The sequence below is a fragment of the Mesoplodon mirus genome (genome assembly GCF_964341445.2).
Source record: "Mesoplodon mirus genome assembly, chromosome: 19".
NCBI lineage: Eukaryota > Metazoa > Chordata > Mammalia > Artiodactyla > Ziphiidae > Mesoplodon > Mesoplodon mirus.
In genome coordinates this window covers 4,950,136-4,972,810 of record NC_138995.1, presented here as the reverse complement: position 1 = coordinate 4,972,810, position 22,675 = coordinate 4,950,136, and the positions used below count along the sequence as shown (strand labels likewise).

At 50.6% G+C, this 22,675-nt stretch overlaps 1 protein-coding gene across 1 annotated transcript in view; it reads right to left on the bottom strand.

The window, feature by feature from the left end:
- MBTPS1 (membrane bound transcription factor peptidase, site 1) overlaps positions 1-22,675 on the bottom strand; it is a 50,049-nt gene that overhangs the window by 6,275 nt on the left and 21,099 nt on the right. Inside the window, exons 9-20 of the mRNA XM_082606957.1 lie at positions 19,237-19,339; positions 17,760-17,911; positions 16,280-16,441; positions 12,242-12,386; positions 9,229-9,417; positions 8,616-8,788; positions 8,033-8,148; positions 7,399-7,555; positions 6,530-6,654; positions 5,656-5,733; positions 2,198-2,338; positions 286-417 (exon numbers count right to left, since the gene is read on the bottom strand). Coding sequence (XP_082463083.1) covers positions 286-417; positions 2,198-2,338; positions 5,656-5,733; positions 6,530-6,654; positions 7,399-7,555; positions 8,033-8,148; positions 8,616-8,788; positions 9,229-9,417; positions 12,242-12,386; positions 16,280-16,441; positions 17,760-17,911; positions 19,237-19,339 — 1,673 coding nt within the window. The remainder of the gene's footprint in view (positions 1-285; positions 418-2,197; positions 2,339-5,655; positions 5,734-6,529; positions 6,655-7,398; positions 7,556-8,032; positions 8,149-8,615; positions 8,789-9,228; positions 9,418-12,241; positions 12,387-16,279; positions 16,442-17,759; positions 17,912-19,236; positions 19,340-22,675) is intronic.

Here is a 22,675-nt window from a genome sequence, read left to right as displayed (position 1 = left end):
TGTCCAGGGACAGCCTGGGACGAGGGGGTTCGGACTGCGTGGCCACCAGGCTGTCACCCGCTAGGCGACCTCGGGCCCTGTCTCTTCTGTGAACCGGAAAGAAGTACCTATTTTCAAGGGTCCCGAGAGGGCTTAGAGGGTAATCCCTGTGAGCGGCCCCAGGCTGGCGCCTGGTACCCAGAGAGCGCTCTGACCTGCCGGCAGTTCCTCCCAAGAGCCCGTCTTGTGGGAGCCCGTCTCGTGGGACGACACGGGCGGGGGCGGGTTCCCCCCGCGGCCACTCACCTTCCATCCGCTCCGGAGCCACCGAGCGCGCTCCGCTGGGCGGACGCTGCCGAGCCCCCGAGTGGCTGAGGCTGGGGGGCGTCACCCCGTACGACGTGAACTGCAGGAGCGCGTCCAGGAGCCAGAAGCAGTCTGCGGGTTCAGCAACAGGCTGCTTAGCAACTAGATCTGTTTACAGCGACCGCTACAGGAAAATCAAAGCTGGCCCCCGAACAAGGGGGAAACGGGATGGCAGAAGGTCGGGTCCCAGTACAGCCCTGTTCGTGAGATGCTCGCGTCCTCCACGGCCAGCGGCAGCCCACGCGGGCCTCACTCCCAGCCCCCAGGCGCCCCTCGGTTCTGGGTTCCTCACGACAAGGACAGAAGGGGCTCCTGCAGGGACGGTGGGACCACGTGCCACCAGAGAGCAGGACCGCCCGGAGATCGGGGGTCCGTGAGAGAGGAGGGGAGAACCGGGCACCAAAGCTCCCGCCAGCGCCCGCAGGCTGTCCTGGGGGAGGGATCTAGATTTTCGGGTGAGGGTAGAGCCAGGACCAGCAGGTGCACGCCACAGGGAGGTGGGTTCAAGGTCAACGCAAGTACAAAGTCTAGCAGTTTGGGCCGCCCTGAGTCAGTGGGCCCCGACCACAAAGTAGGAAAGCTGAAAATGGTCAGTTATTTTGGGGAGTCTAGGTGCTGGGCTGCACTCAGCAGCCTCCGTCACAGGGCCACACGGACGGATCCTTCCTATCAGGAGACCAGGAGCTGCACGGACTTTAAACCTGGGATCACTGCTCCCCAGCGGCCACCTCCCCGCATCCCATCAACACCAGCGCAGACAGGGTGAGGGTCCCAGAGGGGGGACGGCAGGACGCACTTGTCTCCCGAGGGAGCACCCAGTCAAGTGCTCCCGGCCCCAAAAGCTCCTCCAGGCGGACACGGGAAGTGTAAGGACCAGAACAGTCTCTCAGGCATTTACAGTTTTCATAAAGATTCACCAGAGATCTCAGGTCTTAAAAGACAATCTTTGTAGAAATAAAACATTAATCTTCTTTCAGCTATGACTTTAACCTTCACTTTTTGACTGTTTTAAAAGAAAACGTTCTATGGATTTATGTGAAATGTTAGGAACGTAGTCCCTTAACCTTCACATCACAGAGAGCGGGGGGCGGGGGACGGACGCAGCGCAGACGCCCAGCTCACGCTCAAGCCGCCTCGGCCCCTCTGCCTGCACATGAGGACACGGCTCCCCCAGCCCCTCCTGCCCCCCGTCCTCAGGGACCTGAAAGACTAGGTTCTGGTCCTGGTCTGGTCATCTCACCAGCAAAGAGACGGAACACTTGCACCCGTCCATGCTTCCTTTACAAAATGAGAAAAATGAAAGTCTTTGGCCAAGCTCACACCCTCAGATCTGAAGGTGCAGAGAGAGAGGCCGAGGAAGAGGAGGGGCGCTAAGGACTAGCTGCCCCTCTCTGCCCCCACCTCACGCCCAGCGAGGATACCAAGCACCCCTCACGAGGGCCGAAACTCCCCGAGTCTGGGATGAGGGCCAAGTGCTGGAAGAGGGCAGGTCAGACCTGAGAGGGGGACTGCGCGACAGTGCCAGGGACACAGCCTCCAGGGAGGGATGCCGGGGAGGGCAGAGACCAGGTAAACTGGCCTCCCCACCTAAACACAGGGGGCCTGGCCTCCGCTGGCCTCAGCACAACGAGTGTGGAGGGGAGGGCGGCGCAGCCTGCGAGCACGCTTTTATTTTGCTTATTAAACACATCCAGCCCGAGATACCTATCAAAACATCCAAGGCACCTGGCTCAGCTGAGCAGCCTCTATGTACCCGCGTCTCATGGGTGCCTGTCCAGGGACACGGGGAGAAGGGGCAGGAACCTCAAGGCCACCATGGCCCACCCGCTGCGGCCGCACCAGCGCTTCTCACCCTTCTGTCGGTGACTGTCATCCAAGCAGTTGGAGTCTCCGTACAGCACGATCCGGCCTCCACCCTCAGCCGGGATCTGATACAGCCCCAAAATGGGGACGTTCTCAACAACCGCTGTTTCCTGCTTTAAGACCTCCAATCCTGAAACAACACAACAGAAACAGCAGTGAGAAGTTCTGTGGAGGAATGAACAGTTTTCCAGCTGCCCCTTATCTTGACATTCAGTCCGTATGACCCCCCTGCAAAAAAAAAACCCAGAGCAAAATCCAACCATCACAACAGTGCCAACTTTTAGGATAAAAAAACAACATATAAAGTGCCACTAATTAGGGCTGTAGCAAAATTCACATAACGTGTATACGTGTATTCCCATAACCCTCCTTTTCCATTTTCACTTGGAATGGTGGTACATAGTATTCACAATCCTAGAGGCGTTGCTTCTCCCTTTTCATCCATCAAACCCAAGTTTTTGTCTCTTCTTCTTATGCTGAGAGGCTTATGTCCTCGGACCACACACACAAGGGGCAGGTCCTGCCCGACACACAGGTGCCTCTGTGCACACAATTATACACACTGGTGCCCAGGCTTCATGCTGAATAGCGGAAAGCTAGGACAACCAGAACTAATTTTTAGAACATACGCCCACATAGTTTTAGTTTAGATTTAAGGTATTTGTTACGTGAATCTCGTAAATACAGTACAAACGTTCCAACAGCAGAGACTTCTCACCTCTGCCCAAACAGACAACACAATTTACAACGCTGACCACATCAAGAAGCCAACAGTGCACAGATGCCACAGCAGCAACTGCTGGTGACACCGTCACATAATCAAAGTCTCCACCCCTGAAACAAACGCATCCTGCACACTGGAGATGACACACGTCTGCACCAGGATCCAGCATCGACTGCGCTGGTCCCATCTAAAAAGTCTGTGGCTTGGGCTTCCCTGGTGGCGCAGTGGTTGAGAGTCCTCCTGCCGATGCAGGGGACACGGGTTCGTGCCCCGGTCTGGGAAGATCCCACATGCCGCGGAGCGGCTGGGCCCGTGAGCCATGGCCGCTGAGCCTGGGCGTCCGGAGCCTGTGCTCCGCAACGGGAGAGGCCACAGCAGTGAGAGGCCCGCGTACCGCAAAAAAAAAAACAAAAAAAAAAACAAAAAACAAAAAAAAAAAAAATAAAAAAAAATAAAAAGTCTGTGGCTCTAAAAATGCAGCGCTTCCTACTCTCTACGTATAATCCCACTAAGAACTGAGTGGAAGGGAAGACAAGATTTTCTTTGTTGGGAGGGAGAGACACGGCAGTAAAACAGATGACGTGGGCAAAGGGCACACAGCATTGCCACTTGGCCTCGTGGTTTGACAGAGTTTTGTTTCTGACAATAGGGTGCTTTTTGATCCAGCATAACCCAGATTTTCAAATTCCTATTTTGTACCCAAAAGATTACTCAACCTAAAGCCTGTTTGGAAATAAAAAGTCCCTTAAAAGGGATTCCCAGGTAATTAATTTTCATTTTCAGGCTAGCAGAACACCAAAATAAAGTATGCACCCTTAAACTTACTTTTGATTTCTCTCCCCGCCACAAAAAAAGGAGCTACCAGATGGCAACAAGTTGACAAGGAGACCACGGCCTTCACCCCAGGGGAGTTTCCAGAAGCAACACTGCCCTGTGAGCAACGGATCTCAGGAAGAATTACTAACCCACGGTAAATTGTGCCAGAGGACTGGGAAGACAGGATCATTTACGTTCTTAAAGTTAAAATATACCCTTATGAACACAGAACTACTTCCTGACTGCCTCTGCCCTGACCGGAAGGAAAGAGCCCCTTCCAGGCAACACAGAAGTAAATTATACCTTGCAGACACAAACCGGTGAGTGAGAAATCCTGACTTCTTGTCATTTTCAACTAGGGAAACTGTCCCCGACTTCCAGTTACAGAAAATGACAAACTTCACAAGGAAGGGGGCCTTCCATTCTGAAATAGAAAATATCAACTTGCTCGAGGAAATGGATCCAGCCTGGGAGTTTCCATGAGCCCACCACATACGTCATGGAATATACTCTCTCGCAGCCTCGTACAGGTGAGAGGGACACACGGTGCGGAACCCTGGCTCTGGAGGGCGGGGCTGGGGGAAGACCACCCTGGGCAGGACGGGGGCGGCTGCCACCTCCGGGAAGGGCAGAGGCAGCCCGGGGCACCCTGCTCCTCCCGCACCCCGGTCTGCTCAGCGCACTCAGCAGTGTCACAGGTAGCAATGCCAGGGGACATGGCGTTGTTTGCCTTCCTAGGTGATGGCTGTCTGTAGTAAAAAGGCAAAACTGAGAGTAAAGACCTTTCTTCCCTTCTAATTCTTCAGAGAACTTTAGGAGATGACTGTAATATTCTTTATGTTTACACTGTTAAGAAGTTCAAAGCACAGTCAACATTTTTCTAAAATTTTAGTAATCTGGCAATCACAGAGCAGAACAACTCATAAACAGTAACAAAAAATTCAAGCAACTTTGAAGACAGTCTTTAAAAAAAAACCTACAAATATTCAAAAGCCTCTCTTCTCCTGTAGGAAAGTCAACTTACTTTGCAATGGTCACTACACACATATGCCAATTAGTAGCAAGAGACTGCCTTATCTTTCTACGTATCCCCCAGAACATATTACACAAGATGTCTCACCTGAAGTAACATACACATACTGCAAACAATTTTTTCAAAATCCAAACAGCTAATGGGTACAGAGTTTCTTTTCTGGTGATGAAAATGTTCTGGAATTAGGTGGTAGTGATGACTGCACAATTTGTGAAGACACTAAAAATCAATGACCCGCACACTTTAAAAGGGTGAATGTTCTGGTAGGTGAATTACATGTACTAAACCTGTGATTGGGCTTCCCTGGTGGCGCAGTGGTTAAGAATCTGCCTGCCAATGCGGGGGACACGGGTTCTATCCCTGGTCCGGGAAGATCCCACATGCCGCGGGGCAACTAAGCCTGTGCGCCACAACTACTGAGCCTGCACTCTAGACCCCGCAGGTCACAACTACTGAAGCCCATGGGCTTAGAGCCTGGGCTCTGCAACAAGAGAAGCCACCGCAGTGAGAGGCCGGCGCACCACAACGAAAACCCAACGCAGCCAAAAATAAATAAGTTAAATTTAAAACAAAAACAACAAAAAAAACTGTGATTAAAAAATGTGAAAGAGGGCTTCCCTGGTGGCGCAGTGGTTGAGAGTCAGCCTGCCAATGCAGGGGACATGGGTTCGTGCCCCAGTCCGGGAAGATCCCACATGCCGCGGAGTGGCTGGGCCCGTGAGCCGTGGCCGCTGAGCCTGCGCGTCCGGAGCCTGTGCTCCGCAACGGGAGAGGCCACAACAGTGAGAGGCCCGCGTACCGCAAAAAAAAAAAAAAAAAAAATGTGAAAGAAAGAAAAAGGGAAACCAGAAAGTATACGAATAGCATTCCTTACCTTGGTCCTTAAATGTCTGTGTTATCACTATGCCATCTTCTGGAAATTTAGCAATGCTGCACCCCGACGCGTAATACACTAGAAAACAGTCGTTCAAAGTTAGAACCCAGAAACACTGAATGCTTTCATCAGCAGCTACTCATTTACTGCAGATGCAATCTTTAGACATTATGTATTTTCTTTTTGTGTGTGGGGGTTTTTTTTTTTTTTTTAGACATTATGTATTTTCTTTTTGTGTGTGTGCGTGTTTTTTTTTTTTTTAGACATTATGTATTTTCTAAAATCGTTTCTAATCTTAAGAGAGGAGCTGCTATTATTGCCTGGTCACACAAACTGCAAGTAATTACCTCAAAATTCAAGCTGAATTATTCTATTAACCTAAGGTTTCTGGGTAGATTTTAGAAGTTGGAGCTGTCAGACTTGGGGACAACCTAAGTCAGGATGAGCAGAGTTAGTGACAGTAACGTTCAAGACACTGTTTTAGAAAATAGCCACCAAAATGAAAGGGGGGGGACTTCTTAAATGAGATATGCAATTATTTCATGAACAGAATTTATACATTATCAGGGGCCTGGGTGGGTATGACCTATTTGGGAACATACAGGACACAAAGAACCTTATAGGTGGTACCAGAGTTAGGAATGCTCGCAGGAAGTATTTTCATTTTAAAAATCTGGACAAAAACTAGGGTTAACACCCAGTGTTACAGGTGCCCTTTGTGAAGACACTGAGCAGTTCTCTCCACAGACCCTGCTTACTTAGGTGACATCACATCTTTCTCTCTCTCTGAAACTTAGACGTCAAAGACGCACGGCTTGTGCTTGCCCACCTCTGGGAATGATGAGCCCTACTAAAAACAAACACAAAACCTTACTGTCATGGTTTGCCAAGGTAAAGTCCCCCTCATACAGGCCATCGCTGAATCCCATGTTCCAGACCGACAGCAGCTCATTCAGGGCTGGGATGTTGGCTCCTCCGGTGTCCGGCATCCACCACTGCCTGTGAAAGTGACAGGGACTTAATGAAGGACTAAAGCGTCCCACAGACGCCTGATATTTTTGTCACAAAGCTGACTTCTCCCACCAGAGTCCAGCCCCTCCACACTAGGTTTCCGCTAAAAACGAGCCGAACTGCCTGGGTTTCACTAGCACTACAATGTAAATGCTCCCGCCAGCGTGCAGAATAAAGCAAAGCCCAATTTATTTCATGAAATGCACCACGTTTAACATAAACGCACTGCATACAGAGCCTAGACCTCGAGAGGATCAGTAAAGGAAGAAAGAAGCTCATGAGGTTCAAGCCACAGACTCTAAAGAAAGAACATACACCATAAGGATGAGATATTCATAACACGCTGGGAATCCTTCATCGATACCCAATCTACTGAAAGGTTTCTTTAAGTAACTGTTTTCTTGGCGCATTTAAATGTATACAGATTCGGTAAAGGAGAGGTGGGAGAGCGGAAGAGAACTAAACAGAAATTTAAAGCTGAAGGGTCTAAGATCAACAAGGACAAGGACCCCTTTCAGTCAGAACTTGGGTCAATGAGCAGTTAGTTTACTTCCTTCCCAAGCAACTTTCAAGAACATCTCTGCCAATGAAGAGAGCACTTGCCCTCACCAGTCGTCAGAATCTGACAGCCGAAAAGACCACCGACAGGCCAAACAATCTACGTCTTTGCTGGGTGGAGTTTAATTCCCAGAAAGTCAAATTCCTTATCCAAATGCCAATTCATATCAGTACCTCGTGTTTTCGTCGTAAAACTTGACCTTCCTCATCACGGACGTGTTGTACCAGTCGCTGAAGACGATGAGCGAGAGGCCGTTGTCCACGTCCCTCCGGAGCTTGGCCACCTCCTCGGGGAAGTACTCCTCCTCGCTGTCCACCATGAGCAGCGTTCCTGAGGGACAGAGCGCCCGGGTGAGGACGGCCACCGCACCCACAGGACACCACCGTTTCAGGAACACGGTACTTCACTGGCCTCAACAACTCCAGTTACTGGCTTCTAGTACTTTGGCCTGTGCCCTGTTCCGCTTTAGAAGGGGGTGAAAAGGAAAGGATCAGGGTCCAACAGCCCGCGGACACCAGCCAGCTGCGGCCTGTTTCACTGGTGATGCTCTATGTGGAGGACATTCACTCACCCGAAGAGAAGCAAAATTCGGTGCTACAGTTTCTTTTAATTAAAAAAAATAATACAACAGAAGTGTACGAATGTCCTTGTCCCCAGTGATTCTGAGGGCTTCTCATTTCAGCTGAACGCCAGGAACATGGGCCACTCTCTCTGGTCCTGGCCGCCACTGGGAACGGGAGAGCCTACCCTGCCTCCACCCTTCCCCGGCGGAGCGGGACCGCCGGGCCGGCACCCCGTGTCCCTCACCGTACTGGTTAGCGTCAAAGCACGTGAAGGGGGAGCCGAGAACTTCGACGAAGTAGCCCATGCTTCTCAAGTGCTGATACATGTCCCTGAAGTTGGTGTGGATGTGGTCGCCATTCCTGAAACACAGGAAGCCCGGCACTAAAACCAACAGTCCTTACTGGGAATAAAAGCCGCGTGGCCACAGGGCGCATTTCTGAAGGAGCAGCTCCACCGCCCACAGAGGCCGGGGAGCCAGTCCACTGGCACGCGGGTCAGCCTCTCAGACCAGTTCTCTCCGGGCTGCATGTAAAGTGGGTGATAACAGGAAATCACCTGCGCGACACAAGCACGGAGGAGATAAGATGACGAGAAGGTGTGGCCAGAGAAATGTTTCGTAAGGGGCACTGGAGCATCCCTCTAGTGGCGGCGTGGGTGTGAAAGGCCAGCAACCACCTGCACTGGACAAGTTCAGCATGGCCACGCGGACATGCTGGGAGTGAACTAGGGTGGTCACGCACAGGTGACCTTACCTCACTGCCCCTGATCTCCTTTCCTCCCGTCCCCGCCCCGCCGAGGACGGGCACCGGGCCTGGCGGCTACTTACCAGTCCAGAGGGTCGTTCTTCATCCTCAGGTTATCCCTGGGGAAGTAGCCGGGCGGGTAGCGCAGGTTGTGGTACTGGTCCCAGAGGACCCTCTTGCTTCGAGGAGGAGCGGGGATTATCTTCACCTTCACCGGGAGCCTCACTGTCGAGGTCTGCTCTGTACCGCTGCTGGACTGAGGAACATACAAGAGATGTGAAACGTCCCTTCGGCTCAGAAGAAACTTCCAGGTTTTCAGGCTGGAAACCTCACTTCTATTTATCAATTTAACCCAAACAGAACCCAAGAATTTCTCACAACAACGGCAGGAGAGGACATGCGTGTATCATAATTAATTCCATTCAGAATTATGAATTCAATTATGAATGGTTTCAGAATTCAAATTTAAGGCACCTGGTTCCTAAAAACGACTAGACTGCATAGCATGAGCCCTACGTTGTACAATCATTTTCAGCCTGAAATTTGGCACAGAACAGCCCACCCACGCCCCGTTCACCAAGTGGGTTGTGACCTCCCCCTGCTCGCCAGGCCGGGACCCCGTGGACGGCGCCTCACGGCCCAGCGCCCGGCGCTCAGCCCATCCCCCTTTCCCCACGAGCCCCCGCGCGCACGTACGTCCACCTCCGCCGGAGAAGCCACGGTGACCGTGACGTGCCCCTGCGCGACGCCTTCCCAGGAGGCGGCCTGCTTGGTGACGGAGATGGAAATGGCCAGGTAGCCCGACCAAGGCCACAGCACCGAGGAGTAAGAGAAAGCCACCTCGATGCTGTCGCCGTTCTGCGGTAAGTAGGGCTGCCACTCGGGCTGCGGGAGGAGAGAGGCAGAGGCGCGGGTGAGAAGCCCCGTCCGGGTCACCGCCCGCTCAGCCGGCACCACGCAGCCCGCGCCCAAGGCCGCGTGCAGCGCCAGGCCGGCACCCACCGGAGGAGCCTAGGGACACCGCCGCTGACCAACCCCGCCTTTAAAGACAAGTTCCCCGCAAGCGTAAAAGGAGGCGGGGGGTGCGGACACACACGGCTTGACGAAGAGCTCGCTCGCACCTGCAGAGAACTTACAGAAAAGAATATTCCCAGGTTTGGGGTTAGATCTCAACTGGCTGTACGCTTAACGAATCACATTGCTCGAAAGGAATAAAATAATAAAGCGACATGGCTGCAAAGTGTCACCAGTCAGGTTCCGAGCCAGCGACCGGGCAGGCGGAGTGCGCGCGGCGCCTGGAGGAGGCCTCTCCAGGCTTGGGGGAAGGCGAAAGGGAAGCACGAGACGGGAGACGCACGGCAGCTCGCACAGTGAACCAGCGTTTCAAGCTAACCTGAACTACTCATTTCCCTCACAAGCCAGAGCGCAACGACGTACTCCCCCCAAGCAAGTCAGCACGTTAAAAAAAACTGTGAACAAGAAGAAAAATATTCGTAGGGCACAGCATCACGAACAGTGAGAAAGGACAGGGATTTTTAATAAAAGTGCTTTTCGACCACTGGTTAACAAGAGAGAAGAAAGTTAACTTTTATCCATCGCTTGGAACACATATCAAGTTAACTCAACACAGGTGAAAACGTTAAATATTTAACAAGCATAAAAGGCAAGTGAGTAGAAAATAAAATTGAGACTTTTCTTATATTTCTGGAGGGATAAGCTTCTAATTTTTGAAACATAAGAACTCACAAAAGATGAAAATTCAACTACATGAAAAAGTGAAACTTTTACACACACACACCCCCAAGTTTTTAAACCACCTCTAACATTAAAGAGACAAGAAAACAATCATCTGGGCAATCTTTTTGCATGACACACAACAGTGGTTAATCTCTCTAAGAAATGAAGATCTTGTTCGGATTGATAGGGACAACCTAAATTCTAGTGAAAAATGGGCCAAGGAAATGAAACACGAATTCACACAAGAGGAAATACAATCAGTAAACAAACATGCAGATACACACCTTACAAATCATTAAACAAGGTACCGACTACCCCCTGTAGATTTAAAGTTAAAAGATGAACCATGCAGAAACAAACCAAATGTCCACCGACTGACAAAGTGGGGTCTATCCATACAATGAACCACTAACAAAGCGGGGTCTTATCCATACAATGAACCACTTTTCAGCCATGAAAAGGAGTGAAGCACTATATACACTGCAATGCAGATGAGCCTCTTTAAAGACATTACGCTCAGTGAAAGAGGCCGGTCACAAAGACCACGTAACATACCACTCCACTGATAGGAAACGTCCAGAAAAGGTAACTCCATGGAGACAGAAGGGGTTAGGAAATGCCACGGTCTGAGGGAAGGGGAATGGGAAGTGTTAACAGGGGTTTCTCCTTCAAGTGATGAAAATGTTCTGGAATTATCCAGTATGATGATGGCACCAGTACCTGTGAATATACTAATAACCACTGAACTGCACAATTTAAAAGGGTGCATTTTATGGCATGTGGATTTCATCTCAATAGTTTAAAACCTCACGCAACTGGGAAAAAAAGGACGTACCACCAGAGCAGAGACACTACCCCCCTGTATACCACCAGTGGCAGTCTGAGCTGATGCACCTCTTTTGAAAAGAATCTGGCATTACGTACCAAGAGCCATTAATAATGTTCCTGCCCTCTTACTTGGGATACTAATCCAGGGAGTTTATGTTAATAATTCAGAACAAAAGAAAACGATATATACTAAGATATTCAGAGAGATGTTTACAGTTGAAAACCACCTAACTGCTCAAGCAAGAAGAAACAGTATAAGCACATTACCATTCAACAGTTCTACATAGTATTAAACAACCATTAGAAAGAACATTGGTGCTTACATATAGTAACATTTTAAAATGTTTATAACGTGAGAACTGAAAAAGAAAAAAGACCAAATTTTTGTCTACCACACAAAGAAACTAAAAATATCTATTTCAGATAAGGGCTGGAAAAGATTTTTTTTTTTCCTTCAGGCAACTGACTTTATTAATCTCACAAAATCATAAGAAATGTACTTTCTGTGACAGCTTAATGAAAAGTGAAATCCTGCAATCAAGAAATAGATGAAATGAGGGACTCGGAAATGAAAAAGCAAGGATGAATACAGTAAGTGTTGGTGGGCATTGAATCAATTTAAATACACCTAAATATTTAAACAACCACAGTAATTTGTTAGAAAATATGATTTGAACTTTTTTTTTCAAATAGTGGCTCTATTAGTGTGTAGGGCTGAAGTCGCTTTTCTGCTCTTTTTCCCGGTCCTTTATTTTTGTGATAATGTTTATGTAGTAAGTGTAAAACAAGTTATAAAACACAAAATTCAAATAAAGACCACGCCTTCTAAACATGAAGGCCCATGTGTCCGCATTAGACAATAAAATAATTATAAGTGAGCCTTTAATTATAGACGGGAAACTGTAAAAATGAAGATTCAAAGGCAATTAGCTGATTCAGGAGTCAAACTCAAGATGCCAAAGTAAAAGAGTAGCACACTGGCCTCATTACTATATCCCTGACTTATATATAAAGCACTCAGGGGAGAACAAACCACTACTTCCAATCCCCCGGCACCCAGACAGGAGGAGGACCTGTGCCTTTTAACTGCAGGAGTAAATCTGGGCCATGCCTAAGTTCACCGCTGGCCAGAGGGCAGCCTCACCTTGTCCACGATTCTTCCTGTGACACCCATGCCGTTGAGGATGGTGACGTTGACGATCGTCGGCATCCCTCCGTAGTAGATGGGCTGGGAGCAGTAGGGCCACATGTAGGGACACTCGGTCAGATCGATGTAGCTGGGGCTCAAACTGAAACCAAAAATTCAGTGTTGCAGTAGGCGGCATTGGAAAGCCTCACGGGGTGGCCCTGGGCCTCGGAAGGGCCGGCCTCCAGGGCTGCCCTCGGCTAAGGTCTGGGAACTTGGCTTCAGAACACGCCCTGTGCTGGGGAGGCCTCCTGGCCAGCCTGCCTCACCGGCAGCACAGCGGGATGAGTGGGCATCACCTCTCCCCTCTGCGAGCCTGGAATCTGGTGGCTGCGGCTGGTGGAGAACGAGTACGTGACCAGCCCCAGAGCAGACCTGGGACTCAGTCTCAAGGCACTGGAGCAAAGATGGACTTTTAAATAACTGGAGCGGGGACAAATGGGTGGTCATTCGGCAAAAGATAAAATTAGATCCCCACCTCAGACCATACACAAGAATAAACTCCAAATGGATCAGATCCTCTCAAGTAAATAAAAGAAAGCCAACAAGCATTAGAAGAAAACATGGGCGAGTCCCTCCTTAACCTCAGTGCAGGGAAAGGCTTTCTGTGCCTCAAAATCCAGGGGCGACAGCAATGACAGACTAACAAATATGGCTGTTAAAAAAGAAAAAAACCACATGGCCAAAAACACTTTCACAAAGTCAAAAGGCAACCAACAAACTGGGAGAAATACTTGCAATAAAGGGTTACTCACCCTAACACAAGAACGCGTAAAAACCGAGGGACAAAAACCCCAGAAAAGAAAAATGGTGGAAGAAATGAACAAACACTTCACAAGAAAGATATAAAAACAGCTCTTAACTCTAGACGAAGTGTTCAAACTCACTCATAACCTGAGAAAGGCAAATGAGAACAACACTGAGATAGCACTTCTCACGTGTCAGACTGGCAGAAAGTAGAGCATGGCCGGACACGGCAGGTGAGGCTCCGGGTAGACAGGCAAGCTCCCACGGCACAGCCCTTCTGGAAGGGAAGGGAGAGACCTGGAAGAGTGCCCTCTGTTCTCACCTTGCACCCAGCAACCCCACTTCTAGGAATCTTCCCTGGAGACACACCTCCAACAAAACTAAAATGCACAGGCACAAGCAGCTTAAAATTACAAAATACTGGAAACAGTTTCAATGCCCATATATAGATATGTGCTTGAATAAACAAAGGTATCTACACTATGGAGCTGTAAAAAAAAAAAAAGAAAGAGGAGAAAGATCTCTGTGAACCGACACAAAGTGATTTCCAGGATACTGTTAAATGAAAAAAGTACAAGAGAATATTTATAGTAATGCTGTCCTTCACGTAAGAAAGGGGATATAAGATGGTAGGTATGTACCTGCTCGTGTGTGAAAAAAGAAATGCAAGGATAAAGCAAAAACTAATGGCGTTGTTACCTATGCGGGTGGAGGGAAAGGGGCGGGGGGGAGCCACACTTGGCCAGGTGTACTCCGTGTGCAGCTCCAACCTGAGAGCCACAACCCGACACATAACTAGTTGAAATCAACCAGGATGTGGGGGGAATCCGAAAAGAAATAGAAATGCTAACAAATGAACTCAACTGCATTGAAAATAAACAGCAAAACCAGACTGAAAGGGGTGTGGTGGGGAGGAAGATATTAACCTAAATCACTTTGACAGAAGTAGACTACATTCTATAACAGCACGGTACAAGCTAGCAGTTCTAAAACTTGTCCACAAGTGCGTACTAGGACTGAGCAAATAAACATCGTGGCGAGTGCCAGCCAGGTTTCTGGCTGCTGGAGAAGGATAACCAGCAAGGAGGAAGACTCAAGATGAGGGCTGTGGCATCAGGCGGGATCAGGAGACAGATGACTTCATGGACAGACATAGAAACAGGTACAGGTGTGTGTGTGTACACACACTCGCCAGCTCTGTCTGCTGAAAGGGCCTAGAAACCACTATGAGCACAGCTGCCAAGAGCACACCTGGTGCCCAGGTGTCCGTTTCTAAACCCACTCTCCGATTAAAGGAGCAGGGCTGCTCGGGCAAAGAACTGATACCAACACTGGGCACGGAAATGCCAAAAAGTGAGGAAGTGCCCCCCAACTGATGGAGACATGCTGAAAAGACACGGGAGCCAACCAGCGGGAGCCCTGGAGAGCCAAACCTGGGACAGATGAGCAATAAAATAAACGATGACACCAATGGATTATAACCCAGAGTAAAGTAAGTACCCCTGTGTCCATGCTGATACAACTGAATAAACTAGAGAGGAGGACAGCTCTTCCTTACAGCAGAATTTCATTTAATAAATGCAGAAGGGAATGAGAGAAACAGAAAATCACCACAGGACAATCTCTACAGTAAGAACCGTTACAGGGAGGAACCACAAAGGAGGCTACACTCAGTGACGGAAAGTGTGTTAAGAAACAAGATCATCCGCCTTTTTTTTTTTTTTTTTTTTAATGTTTATTGGAGCACAGTTGCTTTACAATGTTGTGTCAGTTTCTGCTGTACAGCAAAGTGAATCAGCTGTATGTACACATACATCCCCTCTTTTTTGGATTTCCTTCCCATTTAGGTCACCACAGAGCACTGAGTAGAGTTCCCTGTGCTATAAGAAACAAGATCACCTTCAAGGGCGTCCCCACCAGACACTTCGCGGTCACAAAGGGACAGTCACTGCAGTGGACACCTGGCAGAGCTACCCACGGCACCAGATCTCCTGCTGTGGAGCCCAGCTGACGGACGCCGGTGGACCCTCCACTACATCTGTGCCAAGGACTGAGCGCAGAGGGCACCAGGGTAGGCCCAGCCCTGGGGGACACAGGCGCCTCTACCAGGCGACTGTGGTTCAGGGAATCTCCGTGATCGGGGAGGTTTCAGACCTGTGCTGGGTGTGAGGGTCCTCCTGCCACTCCTCCCCCCTCGCCCCTTCATCCTTCATAGGCCCCTCCCCCAGGAGGTCTCTTGGCCGTCTAAGTCCACGTTGGCATCTGCTTCCTGGAGGGTCCAGCCTGACACATCACCTAAACTTCATGATGCAGGTGAGCACCACCCAGAATAAAAGGAAGGACACTGAGCCAACTGTCCCAACTGGAGGAGACCAAGGACACGCGATGACTGAATGCAATGTGGATGCTGGCCTGGATCCTGGACCAGGCCAAGGACAGGGGTGGGAAAAAATCTGGGTGAATCCAAATACAGTCTGCAGGTTGGTAGATGGTAACATATCAGTGCCAACTTCCAGGCTCTGAGGCTTCTACTATGGTTATGTAAGTTGCTAACATCAGGGAAAGGTAGTGAAGGCTTTATGAGTCTTCGTGCACCAATTTTTAAAACTTTGTTGTAAATCTAAAACCATTTCAAAATAAGAAGTGCAAAAGAATTCTTGCCAAACATACAGAACCTCACTAATCACGAGAAAGCATCAGAGGACTCAGAGTCATGAATGACAAGACAGATGAACTGTCAGGGGTCTGGGGAGACCAGGGAGACATGGCAACTTGCATGCAACGTGGGGGCTGGAGCCTGGACCAAAGGACACGAGGGGAGCCGGCCACTGCGCATCTGTCTGCAGACTAACCCAGCACAGCATCAGGGTGCACCTGTTAGCTCTAGCAGAGGAATCATGGGCTACCGAGGTGCTGGCCTGAGGGGAAGCCGAGGAGAGGGTATATGAGAATGTCCATACGATTTTTGCAGATTTTTGTAAACCTAAGGTTATTTCAAAGGAAAGTTTTAACAAAGTAAAAAGAAATAGGAAGTCACTACCTTAAATCCCTGACGTTACAAACAGCAGAACATGAGGAAGTGGGGAGCAATCCTGTCGGCAGCGCCCCAGCAGAAGCAACACTGCAAAGCTCTCCCTGAGGCCCCCGAGCATCGTGTGATTGGGGCTGGTTCCATTTGGAGGCTAATACTCTGTGCCGAGGAGCCTGGTGCAGAGAACAAAGACCTGTTCAAAAGGAAAGCACACCGACCTGGCCTGTGGCTTGTAGCTGCTGAGGATCTGGTAGGCTCTGAGGAGGTCCAGCTTGCCGTGGCCTTGTTCAAACATATTCACGCCGGGCAGCCTCCGCGCTGCTGCAATCAGGGCCTGCTTCATGCTGGCCGGATTCACCAGCTCACGTCTCTGGACTGTGCTGGGGGCAAATACCATATTCGCTCATTTTCTCTCAGCAACAGAATGAAAACCAGACTATCCCTACCCTGTACGTGTGCAGTCATGTGACCTCCAATCTTGATCTGTATCTAACAGGAGCTTCTTTGGTAAAACTCATGCAAGATGCAAACGAACGTGCTCATTTCTGCACCTGCCTAGGGACTGACCGCTCCTCAACCTTCCGCGTGGCTTGTGAGAACGTGGACTCTTGAGCTAGCGCCTGTTTTTACTAAATCGATCGGGAAAACACATCTTCCCACTAACTTAACAGTCGACCTCAGAGGTTGCAGGAGACAAGAACAGGTAGGAGCTACAGGCTCCGGACACGTGGACGCAGCCCGGCCGGGAGAAGGGAAGGATCGAGGTGGGTCCTGCGGGGACTCGATGCAGCGTGGCCAAGAGGCCCGGCCTCGGAGTGAGGCCCGCTGCGTCCACGTGCTTGTTTTGTTTGGAGGCCTGTGTGTGACGCGTCACCCTGGTGGGTCAGGCCTGGTAGAGGGCTCATCATCGGAATGCAGCTGGCCTCGGGTAGCGGCGCCCAGACATTCTCACTTGCTTTAGAACACCAGCATTAAAACATGCATTTTTGTGTATCTACATATTATAAATACAAGTAAATTTTAAGGCCCTAAATGCAGGGGAGAAAATCCAGTAAACAGTAAGGAAAAACTGACTGTACTAAGTTGCTAAATATTTTTCTACGATGATGGGTGGTCGTGGTGTGTAGGTGGACCTTTTCTAATAGGTCTAGATGGGAGATCTGACTTAAGGAGAAGTGAGGGGAGGAAAGCGGCATCAAGTCTTACTGGCAGAAAAAAAGAACTGTTCACACTCAGCCATAGGTTGACAACCCCCCTCCCGCCGACAGCGCAAGACCAGGCTCAGGCTCTGGCTCCTCGCCGGGCTCTAAGGCTGGAAACGAAGAAGCACTTCTCTGCCGCTCGGCATCTGTTATGAGCTCCCTCTCACACCATAAAAGCACTTCTGACCCACCACAGAAGCATTTTAGCTGCTGCAGGGAGATGAGGAAAGCAAAAGCTTCCTCCCCACTGAACACATCTGTACATAGAGAAGCCGCTGGGCTGGGCACGGAAGACACAACGGCCTCCCCTCCTCGCTCCTCTGACAGCAGGAGGCTTGACGGGCTCATCTAACGCCCACAAAAACCATCTAAGAAAAAATGGACTCCTGCCTCTTCTGTAGAGACGGGGTGAGGCCCCGGGATGTGATCTACATCCAGCCAAGCTGGTGACCTTACTGGTCCCGACGCCACCTCCTCCCAGCCGAGCCACACTCACCTCACCAGCAAGGTGACAGCGCCCGCCACCACTGGGGAAGCCACGCTGGTCCCCGAGAGCGCCCGGCACCCGCCTTTCACGCCGGAGCCCCTCACTCCAGCGCCGTAGGTGACAATGTCAGGCTTCATGCGGCCATAGCCTCCTGGCAGCTCCTGTAAACAAAAGCAGGGTGGTCTCTACCACGGCACACACACGGGCACACGGCCACATGCAGTTCTGAGTGAATAAAACCAGAACAGAAACGTGGGTCAGCTAAACACACTGTAACCTCAGTACAATGCTGGTTTTCATCTGAAATTCACTGCAATTCAGAAGAAGCTTAAATGACAGTGTACAAAATAAAAATTATTTTTGGTGCGTTTTGTAATGACCAGCATGACAGTAATGCCATAAAGCATTTTAAAAGTGAATGTTTTAAATGTCGCTAACATGCAAGGCTGAAAACTGGAAACTGATTTATTTCTAGATAATTTTAAAATTAGAAATATGCTAGAAAAATCAGAAATTAAAAATTAAAAATTAGGGGAAAAAAAGAAACATTTTCCTTTACAAGGAAAAAAGTACGTGACATGACTGGAAATTACAATCTGTCACCAGAGGGGAAAGGATGACTAAGAACAGTGAGTATATAACCGCACAAGTAACCTGGGATAAGAGTTTAACTGAGAACTCTCTCAAGCTTCCCAGAAACTGGGGCAAAATGAGAATTACAATAGGAATTATATTCTGTAAGAAAGAAGTACACCAATTAGAAGTGAAAAAATCCTTCCCGGCAAATCAGGCATAAATGGACTCTGGATCCTCACATGTGGGACACTGAGCAGAGACGTCTTCACCTGCAGCTCCACAGATTATTCAGGAACGTTTCTCAAAATGCCGTCAAAACACAGGCCTCGATAAAGGCCAAGGACATGGCAGGGGGGTTGGAGCAGCAGGGGGACACGGAGGGCAGGTCAGGGTCCCCAAGTGCCGCCCGAGGGAGCACCAGCGACCCCAGCTCTGCTCAGATGGGAGGAGGAGTCGGCCACATAATTAAAGCTCACGCAGCTGAACTAATTACCTTGCTAGAGTCATTTCAATTTTCTCCAGCTAAATGCAATCATTCCCACGTTAGCGGAGCTGATATTAAGCCGTGCTCACTGGCTTCTCCTGCTTCCCAAGGCCAAAAAAAATCATCCCACCCAGCACGGAGGACTGCTGGTCCTCCTCCTACCAGTTAGGACCAGTGCACATGAATCCAACTGACCTAAATGACGAGTTACTCAGAAACAAGTTAAAAAGAAGTGGACCCGGGAAACACAGTGAGAACCGGCACCTGCCCATTGGGCCACGGGGACATGGCAGACACGGAAGGCGCCAGAGCGCGTCCTCGCGGCGGGCTGCCTCCAGGCTGCTTTTCTCTCCGTGCTCACAGACAGCCCCGAGGCCCTCGCACGCGGCTCCCGCGGGCATGCCGGACTAAAGGAGCAGTGCCTACCCAGGTGGTCATTCCCCGCGACGAGAAGCGGGCGATGTTGTCCTCAAAGTCAATGCCGCCCACTCCGATGACATCCATCTGGTCAGCAGGGTTATTCAGAGTGCTGCATCGAGGCAAGAAAAAGACACAAAAGGCGGGGGAGAGGAACCACTCTAAATGAAAGATTCAAACAAGGGCGAGCAGCCCCAGAACGCTCGGAGCCCGCAGCAGGCTCTCCCGTGGCGAGGCGCGTGCGGCTGTGAGGGGCTGGCCCGGCACTGCCACCTCTGCCGGCCCGGTGGTCTCCCAACACCTGGGACGTCCTCTCCTCCTCTCCCTCTCTCCTCCCTGTCAACTTACCACCCTCCGGCCCAAGACTCTCTTCTCCCCTCACTACTGCCAGGCGTGCAGGAGCCCCCTTCCTCCGAGCTTCACAAGACTGGCCACTACCAGCACCGTCACCTGCGTGCACGTCCGTACACCACCTCCCAACTGCTGCGAGCGCAGCCCCCCCCCAGCTCAGTCCCCGGCTCCTCTGGGAAGGAACTGCAGCCACACACGTGCACCTGCCACCGTCAGAAAGTGAAAGTTCTCCCCCGGTCTCGGGCAGGTGTCCCCCTTCCTCATGGGAACCGTGGGGACCACTCATCTCTCCGAAACCCCGGGCTCCTCAGCGGGAAGACATGGATGCGTGTGAAAAAGCATGCGGTTCTCCCCAGCACTTCAAGGGCACTAGATCCGCAATGACACGAACATTTAAACTACGGAGTCAAGATGGAAGTCAAGATGAACTATGTGAAAGCACGAAACAACCGGTTATGGAACTGCACTTCCAAGCTTTATCTACTTCCGCTCCACCACAAATGAACTCCTGAACCACAACTGAGTCCGAGCAGCTGACGCAACAGCAGCAGGATACCACGGTTTCAACCACGCGGGGCCGACCCTGGCGTCGCCTCCGTCGCTTCCCCACCGCCAGCATGCTACCGGCTGGCTGCTCAGGAGCACCAACAGTGATGTGTTAATTGGCGGACAGTAAAAGTTTACAGATTTCTAGGACAGCGAAGAGCGGAGATGAGGACAGAAGTCAGGGGCAGAATTCCCAGTGAGGTTGATACCAAAACCCACCACCTTCCCACCCTGCCTCTACCTGCCAATCCCTACACTCTACACCCTTAACATCAGGGGAAAGCATCAGAAGATCTTTGTTGGTGCTGAAAAGGGGGAAGTGCAGCTGCAGACTCCTTGGCACCATGAAATCTAAGCATCAAGGGTGCCAGACCCCAGAGAGCTCCCAGAAGGGGTACCCGTGGGGACGTGTCGGGCAGCGCCACGCCTCCGATAAATAACCGGGCTCTTCAAGTGCATTACTGTCATCTGACCAGCCCTACCCGAGGCCCAGAAGTAAGCCACACCCATGCAGGCTGGGCCACGGTGACCGCATGCCACCCCCAGCCGACCCAGCAGTGGTGGACGCCAGATGCTGTGGGGCTCTGTGGGCAGACACGAGTCTGACAGCGGGGCTTCCTCTCCCGAGATCCCCCTGACCCACTAAGCACGAGCAGCTCTTTGATTAGAAGCCCTCACGTGTGACCGCCCACAGAAGTCACAGGATTTCAGAAGAGTGACCAGTGTGTGCAAAGCAGTCAGGATGACATGTGGAAGAGCTGATGTGAACGGAAAGAAAGGCAGGCTTGGGGGAGGGGGGCGTCAGAAGCAGGATCTGGTGATGGAGACCCGAGGAGGAGCCTGCCCTGAGGAAGAGTGCACAGCAAAGCGGGAAGTGAGGCAACGGCTGCAGAACCAGGCCCCCGGACACAGCCACGCCCGTTCGTCTACACGTCCATGCTGCCTTCACACTACAAGGGCAGGTGAGTAGGTGCAACATACCATGTGGCCCACAAAGACTCAACTAGTTACTATCTGATCCTTTACAGAAAATGTTTGCCAACTCGAGGCTAGACTCCAGGAAGACCTTGAAAACCAAGGAGAAAAGTTTAGATCTGATCAGGCAATAATGATCCACTGCAGATCCTTAGTTAAAGAAACTGCTAGACGATGTTTTAACAATAGAAACACAGAAAAAAGGAAGAGAAAGGAACAGCTGCCACTGGCAGAAGCTCGGTGTTCGCGGTGCTCTCCCTCGGCTGTCTCATTTCACCCTCATCCTCACAGCCACCAACCCGGACGGGTGTTGCGCCCTCCAGAGCCAGGCGAGGGGGCCAGGGCTCAGAGAAGCAAAGGCCCCACAGCCCAAGGGCAGGGCAAACGTGCCTGGCTCCGACCCCGCACCCTCCCCGCCACCCCACGTCCCGGTGCAGGGAGAGCTGGGCTGGGGAACTGACAGATAACCTGGGGATGCTGAGCTGCTGAGGGCTGGCCTGGAGCGGGGACGTCAGAAGTGGGGGGAGGGACAAAGGGAGAAGCGTTAGAAAGAGAAGACATGGAAACTGGGTGAGGTTACTAAGTAGCTGGTGCTCTTCGTGGCAGAACTATAGCTGGGACATGTTTACGCCACTTATGCCTGTGAGTCACAACATACACGACTGAGGACCCAGCCAGATCCCCAACCCTGGAGCCCTACAAGGAGATGGGATCGCTGACAGAACAGCTCTCAGGCTGGAACCATGACTGCGAATGTGCACGGGTTTTGACCTATAGAATCATTAATTTCACAGAGTCCGGCCTAATCCCCACCCTGGATGAGCTCCGTCGGCGCTCAAGACGGCCTGCTCTGCCCTAGCAGCACGGCCAGGATGTCCCTGAAGACAGGGCGTGTGCTCCTGAAGGCACGAGCAAACAGCCATGCCAGGTGGCTCTCCTTCTGGATCAGGGCACGCCGAGGCAGGCTCTGTACGTTCTCTTTTTCCTCTGCAGGTACTTTAAGCCCTCTGCCAGGGCCCTGAACCACACACGTCCCAGGGGCCTGGTAAAGTGGGGTGACTGACATCCCACTGCAGAAGTGTTTCAGCACAAGAGGTTATTTATATACATTATCTACAGAATAAAAACTGGAGCTGTAAGCAGAAAGAAAACTGGGATCACTAACCAGACAAAAGCTCACTACTGCCTGTGATTCAGTGACTGATGTCCCGCATTCCAAGCCACTTTAATACACCGTAACCCGGCACAAAGGGACATTTCTGTGACACTGTTCTCTGGTCCCTCCCTATCTGATCCTTCTCCTCAATCCCCCAGACACTGTGTCTGTTATGCCACCCTGCACTTTCTCCTCATTTTAGTCTCCTTGTATCTGTACCTTATTTTTTCCTAAAAAGGCAGGCACCTCAACTTATTTACCTCTTTACCCCTGTGCCTTGTGCACAGTGGGTCTCAATAAATACTGTAGAATCCATTTATTTCTAACAGATTTACTTTCCTGATTGATTTTGGGGGTAAAAAGAGTAGAATAAAAACTTTAGGCCTCCAAATTGCTATTTCCAGCGAAGTTAAAAAAACA